General features: G+C 38.8%; 2 protein-coding genes across 2 annotated transcripts; both read right to left on the bottom strand.

Annotated features, from left to right (window-relative positions):
• Positions 1–3,569: 3,569 nt before the first annotated feature.
• Positions 3,570–10,509, bottom strand: LOC119738131 (short-chain collagen C4-like). Its single transcript, XM_038212875.1, has 6 exons — positions 10,142–10,509; positions 8,629–8,821; positions 7,850–7,974; positions 7,420–7,492; positions 5,931–6,020; positions 3,570–5,710 (listed from the first exon to the last, which is right to left on the bottom strand). Exons 1-6 carry the CDS (start codon positions 10,322–10,324, stop codon positions 5,217–5,219), a joined length of 1,158 nt encoding a protein of 385 aa, XP_038068803.1. The 5' UTR covers positions 10,325–10,509; the 3' UTR covers positions 3,570–5,216.
• A 5,874-nt stretch (positions 10,510–16,383) lies between these two features.
• On the bottom strand, positions 16,384–20,699 carry LOC119738139 (low affinity immunoglobulin epsilon Fc receptor-like). The gene is made up of 4 exons (XM_038212887.1): positions 20,626–20,699; positions 19,204–19,230; positions 17,549–17,755; positions 16,384–16,875 (listed from the first exon to the last, which is right to left on the bottom strand). The coding sequence occupies exons 1-4, from the start codon at positions 20,660–20,662 to the stop codon at positions 16,688–16,690; spliced, it is 459 nt and encodes a 152-aa protein (XP_038068815.1). The 5' UTR covers positions 20,663–20,699; the 3' UTR covers positions 16,384–16,687.
• Between the last annotated feature and the right edge of the window lie 619 nt (positions 20,700–21,318).

Here is a 21,318-nt window from a genome sequence, read left to right on the forward strand (position 1 = left end):
GTTGCTAAGGCAAAGCGTCTGCCGTTTTAAGCAAAGCTAATCCGATTACGTACTTAAACGCTATGGCAGAGCAGTGAATTTAATGCACCACAAAATACATGGCCTTTTGAACGCCGTCATCGATGCCGAAACGTCAATACTGGTTACTGGTTTAGCTGACCTTCAAGTCTGGAAGAAATCGTTCGAAAACTTCCCCAATCTCTGTATTTATATCAATTTCTAAGAATTTCTCAAAATTGTTATTTCACGAGTAGTTGAACACTTACATCATCTAAAGTATATTCTGACTTTTTGCAAACGCTAGTGTTACAAGTTGAACCATCTCCATGGAAAATTTCGACGATGATTTCTGCAAGTGCCTTAGGCGCTACGGTTGACCGATTTCGGCCAAGCCACACAATAACGATTGTAGATTAGCATATTTATTAGCGTCACTCAGCGTGTTCTGGCGTGGGTCTTGGTATCGACCAATGGAAGCCGGCAAAAAGGGTGATATTTATCAATTAATAACTCGTGAAGGAGGCTTTTCTCAAAAATTTTACTGCACACCATAATGGATAGAAACTTTAGTAATACTCGTGAGGCTTGAAAAGATTGACAGCTTGCAAACGTCAGTGTTACAAGTTTCAAAAATGCACGTAGCCAGGCCTATTTTTCCAATTTTAACAAAAAGTAATTAATGAACATATCACAACGATTTTTAGTACATACTTGGATCATTATAAGGGAAATAAATTCTGAAAGTTGCATGAAGATACGGTCTTCCAAACTGGAGAAATTAATTTTCAAAGATTTCACCCGCCTGGGTGAACATGTCTGTGTACATGTAGTTTCATTCAAAATATAGTGTTACGTAACCTTTAGAAATCGCCCTTCGCAACCACTAGGGCCAAGTTCGGGCAAGGACCATTAGTCGACTAGTGGTTGATTTGTGACGTACCTTACGCCTGCGCACTAATAGCAAAGTGCAAACGTCTCTAGTCGAACGCTGGTCAAAATGTCATTGCAAAACGTCTGGATCCTGGTTCCCTGCTGTACTTTATGAACGCGCGCGGCTATGGTTACCAGCGAAGCAACCAACCCCAGTAGGTTGGGCCAAGTTCGGGCAAGGACCATTAGTCGACTAGTGGTTGATTTGTGACGTACCTTACGCCTGCGCACTATAGCAAAGTGCGAACGTCTCTAGTCGAACGCTGGTCAAAATGTCATTGCAAAACGTCTGGATCCTGGCTCCCTGCTGTACGTTATGAACGCGCGCGGCTATGGTTACCAGCGAAGCAACCAACCCCAGTAGGTTGGTTCCAAATAGTCGACTAGCGTAGTTAACCATCGTCGACTAGACAGAGTTCGGGCAAGCGTTAGTCGACCAATGGTTAATTATAGTCCTTGCGCGAACTTGCCCTAGACTGAACTTGTCCAGCGCTAACTAGGCTCTCTTTAGATGGTTTCACAGGTTTCGGACTGCATGGGAACATTATGTCTGAAGAATGAGGGCGTCCTCAATTTTACAAAAACTGGATGGCTTTGCTGTCAGGGAAGAACACGCATTGGGTATTGGGAGCAACCGTTCGGATCGTGCTAGTGACGTGGGGGTCGGAATTGTGGGTGCAGACCAGTAAATCGGTCCGAAATTGCCTGCGCCGGCCAAATAACGATTTGCATGCCCTCAAAATCTTCGGTATTTCAGCATGCTGTGGGCCATGAACTTGAGGGTTTGTAAAAAATATGGGTGGAAACCGTGCACAGGACTGGGAGCTTGCAGTTCTGTGTAATTTTGATGTAATTTGGACCCTAAAAGCGCTCTACTTTGCAATGGAGTGTAGGCATCGTTTTTCAAAATGGCGATGGGCTTCAGGACTATTTTCAGGGGTGATCATCTTCAGATGGAAATTTCTCCTAAAAGTCATCAGTTGACCCCCCGAAAATTGAAAAGAAAATGAAAGATGATGAAATAAGCTTTAATTTGATGTGTGTCTCGAACACCTTGGAGAGTTGTGAGTATTTTTCCCGAATTTTTGAAGTGGGAGCATTTACCATTGGGGTCTATGGAAGTTTATTTACTGGTCTGCTACCTTGTACACGCCACTTGGCTCAGCCATGGGCTCAGCCGATCAAGTAAGAAAGAATATAGCGCCCTCTGGGGAAGGGTGGCGGAAACGTATACTGAAAGGGTCAATTGAATGACTTTCACACTGGAGCGTGTTTGTAGCATATATCCATTCCTCTGAAATTTATAAAAATAATGAGACATCCCTTTGTGATAAAAACAAATTGCAAAGTGCACTTTTGAACATTTGAAATGTGTCATGCTTATTATGACAACTGAGGGCGGAGGCCGCTGTTGATGTCACTCTAGTCTGGTTCCCAGATTCTGACTATTCCTAATGAATCTTGAGTCAGATCAGGTAGCCTCCAGTAATACATTGTATTACAATTTATGTCACATGGCTAAAACGGGAGGAATTCCTCCTTTTTCCGAAAATTTCCGAAGTTTGCCGAATTCATTTCGTCGACAATCGGATAGTGCCTGAGTATTAATTTCCGAGTATAATATAGGTTTTATTAACTGCTAATTACTTGTTAGAAACTTACAAAACTTGTTGGTAATTAATATCAATTGCTTTTATTTAGAAAACTTGAAATTCAACGACGATTTTGTACTCGGATCGTATACGAGGGGCGAACTTTTTGCTGGGTCATGTAGTGATTTGAATTTGACGACCGTTACCGGCATTTTCCAAAACTCGGCATGATCTTTTTCGGCTCCGCCTGCTAACAGTGCTATTAGAATGCCTAGCTTTGAAGATTCCAGGTCAACATTAGTCAATATTTCTTACAGAAATATCCAACTGTATTAACATAACTGTACGATATTATGAAGCAAGTGATTTATTTAAAAATTTGATCGGAACATTAAAAGCTATAAGTGATAAAGCGAGCTCGGAAACGAAGCCGAGTTTTTAAAAAGGGCCGTCAATGTCGTCATGTTTATTTTTAGCCACGGAGGCTGCCTGATCTGACCTACAATTTAGACGTGAGCGTCTGGAATAATTGTCAGGTCTGGGAACCAGACTAATGTCACTCTAGGAACACACTCTTCAGAGTAGGGTTTGCCTCTTTAAAATGTAAACCCAAATTCTGCTTATCGGAAACATTTTGCAGAAAGTTTTCTCACTGCCTTATTTTCATATTTTGAAACATTAACGAACCACTGAAAAGCATGATTTTTTTTTAAACTGAAGCTTATTTTAATTGAAGTTTCTGCCCTGAATGACATCATAGTTTTGATCATAAATATGGAAATGTGTACATGTATAATCGTAAATATCAAAAAGGCACCAAAATGCTCTTAAAATGGCAAATAAAATTTAATTGAAACGGTAGTCCAACATTTTCAATGATTGTTTTTGAAATATACTTCGTTTCCGAACTCGCTTTATCACTTATATCTTTTAATGTTCCGATCAAATTTTTAAATAAAGTCGATTAGATGGGCCCTTTAACAGAAAGCTCGATCTTGCCAGGTTTAAAAAGTGAAGAAATAAAACGCGATAATTTTGAGAAATAATGCCTCTTTGTATCAACAATCGATCTCAAAACAGTTGATCTGCATTAGCAACATTGCCTTTTTGTCCTCGTTTCTCCGTGTTTGTATTGTAAAGTGACAACTTTATAACATTGTAATAATTATAGACAGAGTGACGCGGCGCTATATAAATAGCAGAAAAACGCAAATTAATTAAGGAACGAAAAAAATAACTCTAACCAGACTACTGTATGGCTAGCTTTGCTGGAACAAGTGAACCTCCAGAAGCAGATTCGATATCATAAGCCGAAGAAACATTGCGAACACTTGGGAGTTTGTTCCCAAGGGCTTGGGTTGATTCGCGATAAAGTCTCGAATTTCTAACTCTTGTGTTACTTAGGCCTATAACAAGCATGGCAGGTATTTGTTGGTTTTAATTAAAACTATTTTACGCCCGGAAATACCCGAGGGTCAACGAAACGCATCGGTAAAATTCGGACATATCGGAAACAGGATCCTTCTCGTTTTAAGTCATGTTTATAAGATTTGTCAGCAAAAGTGAACATTATTAATTTTGGTCTGGTAGCCATACTAGGATCCTACTCGTTTAAGTCATGTTTATAAGATTTGTCAGAAATAGTGAACATTATTAATTTTGGTCTGGTAGCCATACTAGGATCCTACTCGTTTAAGTCATGTTTATAAGATTTGTCAGAAATAGTGAACATTATTAATTTTGGTCTGGTAGCCATACTAGGATCCTACTTGTTTAAGTCATGTTTATAAGATTTGTCAGAAATAGTGAACATTATTAATTTTGGTCTGGTAGCCACACTAGGATCCTACTCGTTTAAGTCATGTTTATAAGATTTGTCAGAAATAGTGAACATTATTAATTTTGGTCTGGTAGCCATACTAGGATCCTACTTGTTTAAGTCATGTTTATAAGATTTGTCAGAAATAGTGAACATTATTAATTTTGGTCTGGTAGCCATACTAGGATCCTACTTGTTTAAGTCATGTTTATAAGATTTGTCAGAAATAGTGAACATTATTAATTTTGGTCTGGTAGCCATACTAGGATCCTACTCGTTTAAGTCATGTTTATAAGATTTGTCAGAAATAGTGAACATTATTAATTTTGGTCTGGTAGCCACACTAGGATCCTACTCGTTTAAGTCATGTTTATAAGATTTGTCAGAAATAGTGAACATTATTAATTTTGGTCTGGTAGCCATACTAGGATCCTACTTGTTTAAGTCATGTTTATAAGATTTGTCAGAAATAGTGAACATTATTAATTTTGGTCTGGTAGCCATACTAGGATCCTACTTGTTTAAGTCATGTTTATAAGATTTGTCAGAAATAGTGAACATTATTAATTTTGGTCTGGTAGCCATACTAGGATCCTACTTGTTTAAGTCATGTTTATAAGATTTGTCAGAAATAGTGAACATTATTAATTTTGGTCTGGTAGCCATACTAGGATCCTACTTGTTTAAGTCATGTTTATAAGATTTGTCAGAAATAGTGAACATTATTAATTTTGGTCTGGTAGCCATACTAGGATCCTACTCGTTTAAGTCATGTTTATAAGATTTGTCAGAAATAGTGAACATTTATTAATTTTGGTCTGGTAACCATACTAGGATAACTCAGAACATTTAAGAGGGTGTTGCACGGTGTCGTTTTAAATGCTACAGACGGTACATGTTATTTCACGACCATTAACATACGGAAGACAAGGAAGGGAGCCGCAACGCGCCTCGATGATGTAAATAAGAGCTTCATCTTGGCTGGCTTCCGTGCCTGGGACAACTTCTGGTGCCTCGTCCACGCAGATGACTTTGGACTGGCGCTTGTGGTCGTACTTGCCGGACATTAGGAAGCCCCTGTACTCCTCTGTCCAGTCCACGGGGCAGCCAAGCTTAGCTGGCAACACCAGCTGGGTTCCGCGATCCGTCAGGCGACACACGGCACACGGTGCATTGTGTTGAAAGATCGTCTCGGCATTTTCGTGGGAAAATGGATCGAAATTGTTGAGCTGGTACTCGACTCCGTAAAGGAGGGACGCCTGGGTATTAGCTCCATCTCTAAAGTCTTGTGACCAGTCTGGGTTATTAGGTAGGCATAGGAAGTCAACAGCGCCCCCAGAGTGTAGATGGTGGGCACCGGCTGCATAACCTAAATATAGAAAAAGTACTTCCATGGTCAGCGGATGGAATGATAACGCTTGCTTTTGTTTTGTTCGATTTAAGCACGTCTACCTGTTGAACAGCACTGTCTTTTTACAAGTGTCTAATACACAACAGCCTAGCTGTGTGTGAAGTTGTGTGACAATGATGTATTTTGTGCGTCTATTGTGAAACTATTCTTCAGCAGCGTAGCCTCGGGATCGCTTTACCTGAATACAAGAGCTCAGTGCCAGGCTGATCCGGACAAGTGTTGCGCCCCCATCGGACGTATGTATTTCCTGACGTACCCTTTGTGGAATCTGCAAACATTGAATGTATCTTTTGTTTTAATTTTGTTTAAACGAAGCATTCCAACGAATGTTTTATAGATGCATTGTTCAATTACAGAATTCTGGGACAGGTTTGACATGACACTTCCCGGCACACTTTTAAAGTCACTTTTTCAGGCCTTTTGACCCGGAAAATTATCATTTTGATACATATAAATTCCCTTTGACTAAGGCTGTCAAGCTTGTTCCAAAAAAAAAACGAGCTTGTTCCCGCTACCGCACACCGTACTCCTACTACAGTTGTACTATCGTTAGTAGACAAAGCACAAGCAAGGTTAGTTGAGGCCAACAACAATACCACTAGTACGTGCATGTGCGCAGCGGTGTGCGGTAGCGGGAACAAGCTCCTTTCGGGAATAAGCTTGACAACCTTTATCAATGCTATCATTTAGAATGAGGCCGTGTCTGGCCCATTTACTTACACATTGTCGTAAAAGTTGGTATCTCAGAATGTCTACGAAAAAAAACCCTACACTTGGGGTTTGTGTACAAAATATCAGACGGTTATTTATTATTCCCCACCACGCTCCATTAATTTCAGCAGCTGCTGCAAGCCCCATTTTAAAGAATAAGTTAAGACAGGATCAAGGTACCAACTTTTACGACAACATGCGATTGGACATTGTGTGGCTATTCACCCCTGATAGCGCGCTCCCCGGAACCCGTTAATAGGAAAATTAACGTGTAAAAATAAGTTTTTCTTTGCTACGGTAAGAAATTATTCTGCCAAAAATTATAGAAGGTGAAAGGGCAACCAATGTAAAATGCCCACAGGCTTATAGGTGGGCCACGCGAGGGGTCCGGAAGCCCTCCCATGTTCTTTTACTTTCAGGCTCTAGGGGTGCACCCATGTAAATAGACCAAAAATCCGAGAGAAAATATTAGAGAGTTCTGAGAGCCATAGATTTGGGCAATTGAAGAGATATGTCAATACACCTCCGACCCGGACACAGGGCTTCCAATTCAGAGCATTTAGGGTGCAATCGGGCCCGAAAGTAGCGCTATATTTAGCCATGTTGTGGATGAGTCCGTTTTCAAGATGGTTACTTTTCCACTTTGGGAAAACATCACTCGTTTTAGGGGTCGTCTTCTTTGGGTAAGAATTTCTCGAAAAGTCATCGGTCAACCCACCAAAAATTGAAAAGAAAATGAAAGATGACATGTTAAGCACCATTTTACAGTGCAGCCTGAACACATGTGAGAGTTTTGAGTAATATGTTTAAAAGCATTTTAGTATGGTCATTTATCACTGTTGTCTGTGGGAATTTATTTGATTGGGTGCCTTTGATTGTTTTCCTTTTGGCGCATTAAGATAAGGTGAACAGTCGTAGCCGAAGATAACTGTGCCTTTTTTGAGTGCCTGACTCACCTTGGTCTGCGTTCAAGCCGCTCGGTCCGGCTTTTCCTGGCGGTCCTGGTACTCCAGCTTCACCAGCAACCCCCTCAAAAAAAAGAAGAAAAAGAGGAACTAGAAAAGCGCCAGGTAAGTCACAATTAATTTCCAATAATTAGGAACAAAAAGCCTATATATTTCTTATTAATTCGTATTTCAATCTAAAGCAAGTTATTTTCACTCCATTGTCTGGTCCACGCTTTCTCCCTTTAAAATTAAGGGAGAACCGCGTTTTGGTGAGAAACTATCTTTTTTAAGGGTGCATTAGGAAACATTGCATCAAGATGTGTGAGATATACAATGAATTTGATGTGGAAGCTTTTATTCATTTGGAGGGGCAACCAGTACGCTAGTTCTCTCAAATCCAATTAATGTTGGGCTCAGTCGTCTGACCAATCTGCCTTACTTGTTCACCCTTGATTCCTGTTGGGCCGGCCGGGCCTGGTTGGCCCTGGGCCCCGTCTCGTCCATCTTTACCATCTCTTCCATCACGACCATCCCGACAGAAACACGAACCTCCGTAACGGCCATCTGATTGGATGATTAATTATAAAGGGTTTCATTGCAAATCAATTTCCTTCATTGTCAATTAAGTTCCCAATCCTACGATAGAACGCGGGTCTGTTTGTATTATTTCCACTGAAATGTGACCTGCCATATCAAAATGAGGAATAACCCCACTTTTGACTTTTTAAGTTACATCAATCATTTTCAAGCGCACATTATTGGCTTTCCAATGATACCAAATTTGTTTCTGTAGCTTAATCCAAAGATGTGCTACAGGAACTTCAACAGTGTCTCGCCGAACTTCGCCGACCTTATTTTGAAAAAAACCGGCTTTGAAAAATAATATGCATTGCGCCGCCAACGACATTGGAAAAGTTCTTCAGTTTGGGGGTGCATGTATTTTTGTTTCCTACCAAAAATGTATAGTATGTGGGTCTTGGATACCTTGGCTACTCAAAAATATTTTTTTTAAATATAGGCCTACAACTATGTTGACATAATTTTTCTAGTGTATCCGACTTCAGGCGTCGACTACTCAAAATAAGATTTTTGGGGGGACACTCCTCATTTCACCGCAGTGGGTCACAAATTGCTGGTAAAATCAAAGGAACTATTTCTTTGACTCCAAAGACAAGGACAATTATAAAGAAAATCGAGGAAACTATGGCAAATGGTTACCCTGACAACCGGAAAACCCCGTTTGGATGGAAGAAACACCGTAATCTGGTGACATAGTTGCCGCTGTGTTTTCCTGATCTCGTCGTTTTCGTGATTGGGTTTTCCTCCACGATTGGTCGTTGATCTTGATGTTGTCTTGTTTCAAACTGTCCCCATTCAGTGTCGTGCGCTCTTCATGAAGTTGCATACGATCCTATTGGATTGAATATCATAAAAAAACATCTCTCTGAATGACACAATTTTTGAATGAGTGTTTCCCAGACTTTGTTTCTCCTAAAAAGCGATCACACAGAGCCATTTTAATTAACATTTTATTTTGCCAGGGTAGCCCATCAGTTGTCACAATGTCAGTTTATTTCAGTGAAAAGTATATTGTATTCGGTGAAACACACATACAAGGGAAAGAGCATAATAAAGTTGAGTACACGACAGAGAATGAAATGATACTAATAGTTGTCATAGTTTACCATAGAGTGGTTGGGGAAGGCGTGGTGTGTTTTTCCTCTACCCTACCCTAGTAGATCAGTAAAATGAAGAGAGAGTTGAACCTGCGACATTGTCGCGCCACTTCCATTTATTGATTTTTTTATTTATATATTTTTATTTAATATTTATCCAGGGTAGCATATATTTACCATTCAGTGGTCTTCAATAGGGCCCTAACATCGATAAAAATGATTGAAACATAAATTTACACTTTATAAAAAAAAGTTGTTGTTAGATATAAAACAATTAAAATAAACCAAAGTGAAAAGAAGTAAAACAAGAATTACAGACAAATTAGAAGACGAATGATTAGAAACAAACCATCTTATAGAGAAAAGTAAGAGGCACTCAGAGATGGTGCACAAAACTTAGTGAAATTAGGCCGACTATAGGGTGAATCGAAAGATTTGGTTAAGTATTGAGCTTTCTGTTTTGCTGTGTTTTTCCCTGTACAGGGTGAGTAAAAAAACACGAAACCCAAATGTCGGGGTCATTATTTTAGTGAAATTCTGCATGTAGCGCTTACAAAATCTACAATATAAAAGCCCAATTCATAAGCTTTCTTTCAGTACAAGATTCATTCAAATCACTAATTTCCAAGTTACGGAATTTTAAACTCAACCACCGTTTTCAAGTTATGTACACGGATCACAAAAAGATAAGCGTTCTTTCAGCAAGACGAAAACAAATCACATAGGGATGTGTGTGAATTGTTTTCGTTTTGCTGAAAGAACGCACATATTTTTTTTGTGATCCGTCGACAGAACTTTAAAAACGGGGGTTGTGTTTAAAATTCCGTAACGTAAAAAGTAAGCTACGTAAGTGATTTGAACGATTATTGTACTAAAAGAAAGGTTATGAATTGGGCTTTTATGTCCTAGATTTTGAAAGTGCTACACATGCAGAACTGCACTAAAACAATAGTCCCGATATTTGGGTTTGGGTTTTTTGACTCACCCTGTGGAGCTTCTTGTTTTATAAACCACAACTGTCGTGATTGGAACACTGCGGTCAATCAATCCCTTACCCTGACTGTCTGCAGTTCTTTGTTGAAGTAGGCGACCGTCAAACCCACTGCGATGGACGTGGCGCACAGGTTTAGCAGCATTCCCGCCAAAAACCAGCGCCAAAACCTGCCATCCCTGCTTGCTTGCTTCTCTTCGTTGAACATTTCCCCCGCAGTAACAGATGCCTTGTTAGTGCTAGACATTGTGAATGTGTTGTCCGTAGCAAACAATGACAAGATAGTTCTGTTGATCGTTCATCGACGCAGTGCTTCGATTCGTAGTAATGGCGCCAAAGGTTGGTAATAGCTTATCGATTATCTTATACGCAAATTATGAACGGCCTTATCAGATATTAACTGCTCAAACGATTCTTCTCATTTTCGGTAAAATAAAAAATCGACGGGTAGAGGGCTATGTCGCTATTTTTTAACTTCGTAAAGAATAGCTTACTTGAGTTTAACACGACATGATTTTTTAAGTAACCAGACGATTAAAAAAAAAAAAATTTGCGTTTACAATGTACATGACAAACTAAGCGCAACAGACTAAGAAACCAACAGATAACCCTTCGAATTCCTCATTCGTTAAAACTACTTTAACGAAATCCTGTCAGGAACTAAAGAGTATAATTGTGCAAAGGTCATCACACTTTGAAGACAATAGAGGTTGGGTAAAGGTCCAAAAAAGAATACTTTATTGACAGTCATTGTGGACATTCAATGATGACTATCTGATAATTGGTGATATGACTCTAAGTTTTACAGATGGAACAAGGTCCGGAACTGCGAAATGTGAAACAAACAAGTTTATTGATGTTAACTTCGTATAAAGGACACAATTTTGTACGTGGAACATTATTTTGCCCAATATTGCTCAGTTACTTTTTTTAAAATTATTTTACTTTATTTCATCTCAAGGCATGGAACAAACAGTATGCACTTAGAAAATATTATTTTTCACTATTCAATAACTTATTTTAAACAAAAAAAATAATAAGATGACAATGACAGGGGAATAATAATGCCAAGAGACGCGGGGCCCACAAAAAGCACAGCTCTCCTAACAACAAGTAAGATACTGGGAATTACAGAACGATTATATAATTTATGAACAAGCACAGCAAAAAAAGCTAACAAACAACAAGGATAAAACAGCAATTAGATTAAAGGTGGATTAAAAAAAATCTTAAAGAAGGTAAGAGTGTAGTGTTCCGTATAGATAAACAATAATACAAAATGAACACGTCAAGAAAGTCTTAGCAGGAATTGTAAAATAATGCAATGAAAGAAGAAATATGCTTAAATCCCAAGGCTATTTGATAAACAATGAGGAAATTTCAACACAATCATTTTTACAATACTACTTCAAATTTAAAGTAACATACATTGTTGTGTAGGCCTACATAAACAAAAACACGACTGTAAAGTGAATGCTTAACACCAGTCTACACAAAGAAATATTTCGTGGAATTAAAAGTCAAAGCCAAATATCAAAGAAAAAAGTAGAAAATAAAGTTCAGAATGTTAAACGAAAATAAAAAATTAAATTCACCAATCATAGTAAGTTATTATAAAGAAATAGTTTGAACTTAATTTCGAAGGTATAGACCGGATAATGATTTTTTTTACAGTATTTTCAAGGGACTTTCAGAATGTAGGCCCTTCAATTTTTTTCTCAAATTTGTTTTCAAACACTTTTCTTTGCGAAAGTAAATCCTTATACATGGTAAATGATATTCGTTGGCCTGTAGAGTTAATAGCCAACTCTAGAAAAAAAAGAAAAAAACATTTGGAATTTTTGAAGGTTTATAGCCAACAAGAACTTGGAATCAGGAAACGTTTGAGACTTTTCTTTGTAACAAAGACTGCTAAGTAAATGCTTTATAAGGCCGTCATGGCTTCAATATTAGGTCATTTCATTTTATGAAACTGGTATTTTCTTGTATAGGTGCACCTTTAGGTGTTTTTAAATGCCACAGACTGTGCACGTTATCTCTCGTCCGCCGATGTACGGTGGGCAGAGACCAGAGGTACAACGTCCTTCAATTATACAAATCAAGGCCCCATTGCCACTCTTTTGACTGCCTGAAACAACTTCTGGTGCCTCATCAACGCATACAGCTTGAGAACGCTGAGCATGATCGTGGTCAGTCAAGACATGAGGAAACCTGTGCTCCTCCGTCCAGTTCACGGGGCAGCCAAGCTTAGCCGGGATCAGTAGCTGGCTTCCGTGATCAGTCAGGCGGCACACAGCACACGGCACGCTACGTTGGTCTAGGAACTCAGCATTCGTGAGAAAAGGGATCAAATAATGACTCTACTTTATACTCCATCCCGAATAGGTAATTTTAGACTGTGAATTGAGTCCGTCGTTGTAAGATGCCGACCAGTCCGGGTCCGTTGGCAGGCAGAAGAAGTCCACTGAACCCCCTGGATGTTGATCACCGCTACCTCGTTCAGTGCTCGAGTCAGAATCTATAAGTAACGGGGAAAAGTATACCTCATGTAGTGATAGAAAAAAAACATATGGTCCGAGTAAACCTGTTGCAATTTTTTTTTAATGGCGATAAGTGCGTTTCAATTACATCAAATAGTTACGTTTATTATAAGGGGCAAGTAACTGGAATCAAAACGATTTTTATTTCGTTTGTTATAGTAGCGTCGGTTGTATGTCTGTCGCTTGGTCGCTTGATCAGTTAGTTGGTTTGGTTGGTCTCTCAGTTGGTTGTTTTGCTTGTTTCGTACATTCGTGCGTTCGTTCTTTAATTCGTTTTTACCTTTCTGTCGGAGTTTTCTTGTGGGTAATGATTACGAAGACGCCCACGAAACCCGCCAGTCGTTCATTCTTAAAAAAAAAATTGAATGTGGGAAAGGGCCTCGCGGTGGGGGGGGGGGGGTGATTGATATAATGAATTTTGCTGTATATTTTCTGGACCCATCCCTATAGTTTCAGTTAGTGTGAGTAAAATCTTCACTCGAACACAGTGAATTTTCACTCTTTGGTAAAAAGAAAGGATAACATTTTACTGATGAAAGTGCGATTTCTATTGTTGGTTCTTAGCTGTGAATATCACCTTTTTGTAATGAGTGTATTTTGATATATTTTACTGAATGTTTATTGCTGTACAATAGGAAAACAAGTGTCATGTGTCTCACATGATGAATAAATAAATTGAATTGAAATTGTATTGAAAAGTGAGGAAACAAATAGCATTACCCTCGTTAAATGTAGAGTTGTCGGCCAGGTCTCCGTCCGGCATTTCAGGTTCCATCGTTCCTGGTCAGTGACTGTTGACAACAAACATTCTCAGCTTCCTCGAAGATCAATATCCAGTAGAGCTTAAAATGCCCATTAAGAAACCGTAATTGTGTTCTATACTATATCATCGAGAATACCCAATACTCGGTTTTACATAATCACACGTTAATACAAAGTAATTCCATTAGAATCCATCAGATAAAACGAACTGAAGTTTGTCTGTGTATTTTCCTTTTATGGTTGCAGGCCAGTAAATCGGTCCGAAATCGCCTACGCCGGCCAAATCACGATTCGCATGCCCTCAAATTCTTCGCTATTTGAGCATATTGTGGGCCGTGACCTTGAGGGTTTGTAAAAAAAAATATGGGTGGAAGCCGTGCACAGGACTGGGAGCTTGTAGTTCTGTGAAATGTAGATGATATTGGAGCCCTAAAAGCGCTCTATTTTGCAATGGAGTGTAGGAGTCGTTTTTCAAAATGGCGATGGGCTTCAGGACCATTTTAAGGGGTGGTCATTTTGGATGGAAATTTCTCCTAAAAGTCATCAGTTTACTCCACAAAAATTGAAATAAAATGAAAGCTGATGAAATAAGCTTTAATTGGATGTGTGTCTCGAACACCTTGGAGAGTTGTGAGTATTTTTATTGAATTTCTGGAGTGGGAGCATTTATCATTGGGGTCTATGGCAATTGATTTACTGGTCTGCAACCTGCCAGTGAAAAGCAATAGTGTGCATGATCGTCTGGTTTGAACAGCGCCCCCATATGAATATGGTACAAGGCCCGAAGACTTGATTTAGTCCCCACTGTAACCCACATACAGAACCCAAAATCTGACAGTGGAAATAATGTTTCTGCCTTGCCTAATATTTGGAGCATTGTTGATTTCCTTGCATAGAAAATGATAGTTTCAGTAAAGCATGCATAACTTTGATAGTAACAGCAATGATCAATTTACTCCTTTTTTTTGTCTGGTGAGTGGAAGAAGTAGTTTGATACACTTAAGTTTTTACAGTGTTTAAAAGTTCAATATATGACATTCAATTAAGAGACCCCAGAAATTGTGTATACGTTACTTTTCTCTTTTTCTCAAAAATTAAAGTATCTATAGGTGCAGTCTTCATCAAGTTAGTTGTTGTGCGCCCTTCTCGAGATTTTGAGCATTGTTGTTGCTTCAAACTAAGAAAAAAATGCACCCACAAAGCACAAACTATCCTACTCTTCTATTTGTAATTCTTTTGTAAGCAGTTTTATGCACTGGTACGATAACAATGATACACGTCCGTAAGCAACCAGGGCATTGTACCTTCACATTTTATTGCATTTATTGTCAAAACTGTACAATCAGCCTTCGCCTGTGTACTACGGTGAATCTTTCAACTACGTTTTCCCTCAAATGCGACTGCCTCAAAAATGCCAATTTAACAAACAGGACAATTTACAGACAACTAAACATGCCATGGTCCATAATTATTATTTTCATGTGGTTCCAGGTTATTTCTTTGGGGGCTACCTTAAATATAGTTCATTTCTTGAGATTTCATTTTTTACACCAGTTACTCTTCCAAAACCAATCTTCCCAGATATTTACACTTCCCAGCAAAGCTTGGAAGTGAATTTTTGAAGCTGTTGTAAATTTACAATTCCCGTCATTTGCTCAGGCTCCGTTTCGAATCACGAATGGTCGAATTGCATTATGCGACGCTCAAAATGTTGTCCAAATGGTCCGCAATGAAACAGAAATCACATCCGATATGGAATGTGCGCATTTCTATGGGAAGTTTTCGGATAGCATTTGCGCACATTGTATAACTGCGGACTTGAACAGCTGCAGCCAGATGCTTCATACATAGGTCATAGGCCACTTCCTTCACAAGATTCTGTGAAGCTCATCAGAGTATCCCAGCGTCCTGTTTGCAGGGCGGGGGTACGAGCGAATTTCTATAACTGCATGTCTTCTCAAGTACATCCTCCATTTACATGACTCCCATATCTTCAAGCCCAACACAAACACGCCCTACCCGATCTATGATTGGGTAAATCAGTTCGTGCGCTACTACTTTAAAAACTACTACTTTAAAAATGAAGATGAACACAACTCGACAATCACACAGTCAATGAACAGAAGAATAGCCTTTGTATTTGCCTGCTGAACTCAATTCGATTTTATTTGCCAAATAATTGTTTGTTTATCAATGACAGAATAAAATGTTTATTGCATGTATATGAAGTAAAATTTCACTTCCGTATTCCAGTGCATAATTTTACTTGATGAACTATCCGCATTATGCATGACATAGTGGGAACCAACGAGTTGAAGAAAAATCTGGTTTAGTGCGTATAGTATTGTTGTACATTATCTTTTATCTTAAACTCAAAAATACCACAATGATTTATTCTTTTATACGGTATGATTGAAATTTACTTGAATCGATTGATAGGGATACAATAACTTTTACATTTCAATTCAATAATAAATATTAAAAGAGTGTAAAATTTCCTTTCATTGTGAGTTTTAACTCCACTCGTAAGTAGGGCCTACGCTTCACATAAATTGTCACAAGAGAGTCTCTACGTGATGGCAGGTATGATCGCCAACTTGGTATGTACAGCGTGTAGCATGTAGTTCTACTACCAGTTAAAGGAGATATGTAGCATATATCAACACGATATAATCTTCACTGGAATTTAATCAAAATTAACTTTATAAAATTACCATAAAGCAAACAATTATATTTGAACAGTTTGGGAAATTGGCTCAAAATGAACAAGATTTCAGACGGAGAATGCCTGCCGAAACATAATAGGCCTACATTATGCTTCCGGTTGCTGTCATAATGCTGCAATTTTGAGAAAACATTTAACTCATTTGTCACGGTGCAGTTCTACCTCCCCGTATGCAAAGGCACTGATACTCTCTAAATTCTAAAGAGTGAAAATTCACTCCATTCGAGTGAAGATTCACTCAGTCGGAGACTAAGGACTAGACGTTTTTAAAGTGAAATTCCTTAAAGAGCGAGTTTTCACTCGAGCTTCGACTGAAGTGGTCTTTCTTCAGACTCTTTCAATCTAAAATGAGAGTGATTTTCACTCTAAAACGTCTAGTCCATAATTTCACTCTTTGGACTTTAGAGAGTAACATATAGCCTACCTTGGGAGAGAAAATTGTCTACAGACGACGCGACGCGTTGAACCCACCCCCTTGGAACAGAATACTTGTTTGAATGGATGTACTGCGACACAAGTACGGAATTAACCTTGGATGTACTGAAATAACTGTTCATTTCGAGCCTGTATGTTATCATACATGTTACAGGAATGCGGTGACGTGTTTTTTGCAGACACCTGTTGAGCTCCAGCTGCAATTGATGTCGTTGTAGTCACCGTTACCATAGATGACACCGCAGTCCTCCCCACCATTGGACTGGGCGTCATTGGGCTCTCCAGCTCTCCAGTTGGTGTAAGTACTTACTGTGCCGTCACAGCAAACGAAAGTACCTGCACAAATTCAAATACAGCGCGAGTAAAAAAAACGAAACCAAAATGTCGGGACCATTGTTTTAGTAAAGTCCTGCATGTAGCACTTCCAAAATATAGAATATGAAAGCCCAATTCATAAGCTTTCTTTTAGTACAAGAACCATTCAAATCACTCGTGTACTTTTGAAGTTATGGAATTTTAAACACAACCACTGTTTTAAAAATCTGTCCACGGATCACAACAAAAGATGTGCATTCTTTCAGCAAAACGAAACAATTCACACACATCACCTTTTTGTGATCCGTGGACAGAACTTTAAAACGGTGATTGTGTTTAAACTTCCGAAACTTCCAAAGTGCATAAGGGATTTGAATGATTCTTGTTCTTTAAAAAAAAAAGCTTATGAATTGGGCTTTCATGTCCTATATTTTAGAAGTGCTACATGCAGAACTTCACTAAAACAGATGTCCCGACATTTGGTTTTCGCTTTTTTTTTTTACTCACCCTATAATGGACACATGTCAACTATTTCGGCGTACTTTACTTAGCTGATACATTTTGTTCTGTTTTGTGTTTGCATTTAAAAGATTTCATTTTGCAGTCGTAGTCGTCCTTTCGGGCCGATAAAGAATCTTTGGTTCCGTTACCAGAAAGAAACATATAACATTCAGTGATGAAGTGATATGCTTACCTTCGGTGTCAATGTCATTACAGCCAACCCACAGGTACGGATGGATCATAGTGATCATGAAGTTAGCTTCGTCGGCATCGTGAGGGGCAGCCAATTGCGCACCCAATGCAGCACAGTCTGCTTTGGCATCCATGTAGGACTCGTATCCAGTTCGTTTGTAGCAAAAGTCACGGAACATTAACCAGCCTTCTGGACATTCACCGCAATCTGTCATGCATTTAACGTCAAGGAGAAATTGCTTCAATTTCTAAGAATGCCACTACGTGTAAAAAAAACATGGCGTATACTTTTGATTCTAAATAACTCTGTTGTTTATAAATTAAATGAAACCAAAATGTCAGACCACGTAAACAAGGCATGACAAATTTTATGGAGCAAGTGTCATTAGATTTGTACAAGAGGGTGAGATTTAGGCGCCATACGAAAAAAAAATACTTTCAGAATCTGCTACTTTTGACTTGGCGTCCTCCAATATCGATACAGCGCTGGAGACCGTGGCGGATCGTGGCCGAAAGCTTCTGAAGGTATGTAGGATCACCCCTGATGTTATTGCACACCGCCTCGATCGTGTGTTGTGCCAAACGACCGAGTGGGTGTGCAATGACATCAGGGGTGATCCTGCATTCCTTCAGAAGCTTTCTGCCGCAGCAACGCCTTCCGTCACCGTCTATAGCAATTTCTATTTTTACTATTGAATTTACTTGAGTTTTACGGTCTTTTTTTGTGGATCTAAACGAATTGCATTGCACTTATTAACGCAATAGGCCTACCGGGTAAGATCAATTAATTGTTTTATTTTACGCTATTTTTTTTTTTAAGTGATTTGATTCGACCGACAATTTTGTTCTTAATAAGTTCTAAATTTTCAACGAGTTATATTTTTTTCCCGAATTACTTTAAATTAACGTTCATGCCCAAGTCTTTATGTCCTTTTCTTGATTTATGTTAAACATTCTCGTGTTGTTTTGCACTTTGTGATATCAATCTTAGTTTGTGAATCGGGTGCATGCTACGTTAATTCAGAATAAACTCTGTATTAAGTTGCAATAGAACGTTTTACTTTATCCACTTGAGACATTTTGTTCTAAATTTCCATGTCGACAACATTGACGGCAAAGAACACTGTCAATCTCCTCTGTTTGTTAAGCTAGTTCTCGGTCCTACCTAATATTGAAATTTAGTATGAAATAATTACCTTGTATTAAAATTTAATATGAGATGCTTATTTGCTATTAATATCAAAGACCCCCCCCCCCTCTCGGATTCCCGCCCCTGGAGGAGAAGAGAGATTTACAAGCATAAGCCGACTTGTTACGAATGATTGGTACAGTGTAACTATATTACATAATTAACTTTTGCTATCATTATTCTGCGTTAAGGTTTAGGTCTCGTCTGCAACATTTGGCAATTATGTTCTCTCTCTCTCTACCTCCTTTCAACGCCACACACAGAATTGAATTTGTTTTATTCTCCTAGGGGCCTATGTCATGCACTGTGTTTCTTACCATTTTCGACGACCATAACTGGCATAATGCAAACTAGATAAGTCATTTTGGTTTTTCAATCGGGACATTTCAACCAAGACGGAATTATTTAAAAAATCGCCATTTAGAATATCTGTAGTGGTAATTTAATGAGTAAATTATGCCACTTACCCGCGGTTGTTTGTCCAACAACGAAAGCTAACGATGAGAAGGTACAGAAAAAAGCAAGAAATTAGAAAATAATTAATATGAAAAGTGTTTTGCTATTACCAGTTGGTATAGACCAAAAACAAAAAACAAAAAAACAAAAACAAATACCGAAAATGACTCTGACTTGATCGTTACTATAATAGGCCCCCTATGCATTGCAGGACATGCATGTACATGTATATACAAACAGCTTATGAAAGTATTCCGACATCTTGTCATTACATTTTCATAAAACGGTTAGTCTATTTTCAACCAAAACACCCTCTGACATTACTCCCCACATTTTAAACTCCAACACATAATACGCCCTACGCGATCATGATCAAATCAGCTTGTTGTCATTATAAGAAGAAACTTGAATCTTCCATTGAAAATAATACTCTTGCCTTCTACAAAGTAGTATAGGTTTTTCGAAAGACGGAAGTCTACATTAGTTTTGTGAATGCCCTTGTCAGACTGACAAAAACAAAAAACATGAAATGTCAATTATCTCGTTGGATGGAATTTGAGATATTATTTTATTGCACTAGCCTTGCGTGCAGGTGCTGTGGGAGTTTCCACACCTATTGGAATACAGTGGTGGATCCTGCTGTATCGTTAATGGACTCTAATGTAGGCCTGGTCTAAAGAAATGTAAAATATCTTTGTCTTACGCGCTGTTTTATTTCAGAAAAGTTATATTGTGATTTGCGCGGGAAGCCAAAAGAAACATTACTACTAGGCGTAAAAAATGTCCTACTTTTGATCCTAAATAACTCTGTTATTAACCAATGGAATTAAGCCATCATTTCAGATCGTGCAAACAAAACATGACAAATTTTATGCAGCGAAATTTATCAGCTTTGTGCAAGAGGGTGAGATTTAAACGCCATAAATACTTACTTTCAGATTGTCGATACAGTACGATTGTCGAGACGGTGGCGGATGGCGCGTGCTGCGGCTGAAAGATTCTAAAGAAATGTTGTCATTGCACACCTCCTCGATGTGTTGTCCCAAGCGATCGAGGAGGTGTGCAATGACATCAGGGGTGATCCTGCATTCCTACAGAATCTCTCGGCCAGCGTGTTTTTTCGTGTGGCGTTTAAATCTCACCCTCTTGCACAAAGCTAATGAAACTCGCTCCATAAAATTTGTCATGCCTTGTTTCCATCATCTGAAATTTTGGTCTAATTTAATTGGTAAACAATTTTGACAGTATCATTAGACATACACCAACATGCATCACAACCGCACAAAATACACGTGTGATTATGATCTTCACTTCACTCCTTGAAGGTCGAGTGCCTCATGTAAAAGCCAAATATTAAATAACCCGTACTTATACCTTGGCGAAAAAAATTGAGGCTGAGAAGTGTCGAGCAGATCCGTGACAAGGCAACTTACCGAAGAGGAAGACTCCAAGAATGCAGAAGTTGGCCATTATGATGTGAGTTTGCTTCTCCGTGGAAAGTGAGGCAATTCGCTTCATGCAAGCAACTTATATACAGTTGGAGGATGCCAGCACGTGCCATCATCTGTTATCTGTATGTGTCCGTATGCTACAATTGACAGTTGTGTGGTAATATAAGTTACCTGTCAATCTTCGCCTATAATATAGGACCAAGTTGAGAGACAGGACCAAGTCTATGGCGTGGGAAACTGTTCAGTTTGAATGTGAAACTCCCAACGACCTATACCAATGTGGAACAAGAACAAACAATTAAATTAGTTATTCATTCCTTTCCCTCCCGACGGGCTTTTATCAAAGCTTTATTCCCCGCTCTATTTCCAAATTTCACCCCGGAGAAATTCCTTTTCTAAATTATCTTCTTCTTCTTTTTCTAGCAATACAAAACTTATTCATTTTTGAATGAGACATCGACCGAAAGTAAGTTCGTCTTTGGCAGCTTACTTCTTCAAAAACTTTCCATGTGTCCCGTGCCTGTTTTTCCTGACAGACTCAAAGACAGATGCAGCGCCCCAAACCCGTGTAAGAATCAAATACTGTCAGGGCTTCTGGTATTTCTGGATTTGGTTGGTGCAAAACACCATGATCTTTATATGCCATTTTCTAGTGAAGAGAGGGGGATAGTGAGG

The sequence above is a fragment of the Patiria miniata genome, unplaced genomic scaffold (genome assembly GCF_015706575.1).
Source record: "Patiria miniata isolate m_02_andy unplaced genomic scaffold, ASM1570657v1 HiC_scaffold_10, whole genome shotgun sequence".
NCBI lineage: Eukaryota > Metazoa > Echinodermata > Asteroidea > Valvatida > Asterinidae > Patiria > Patiria miniata.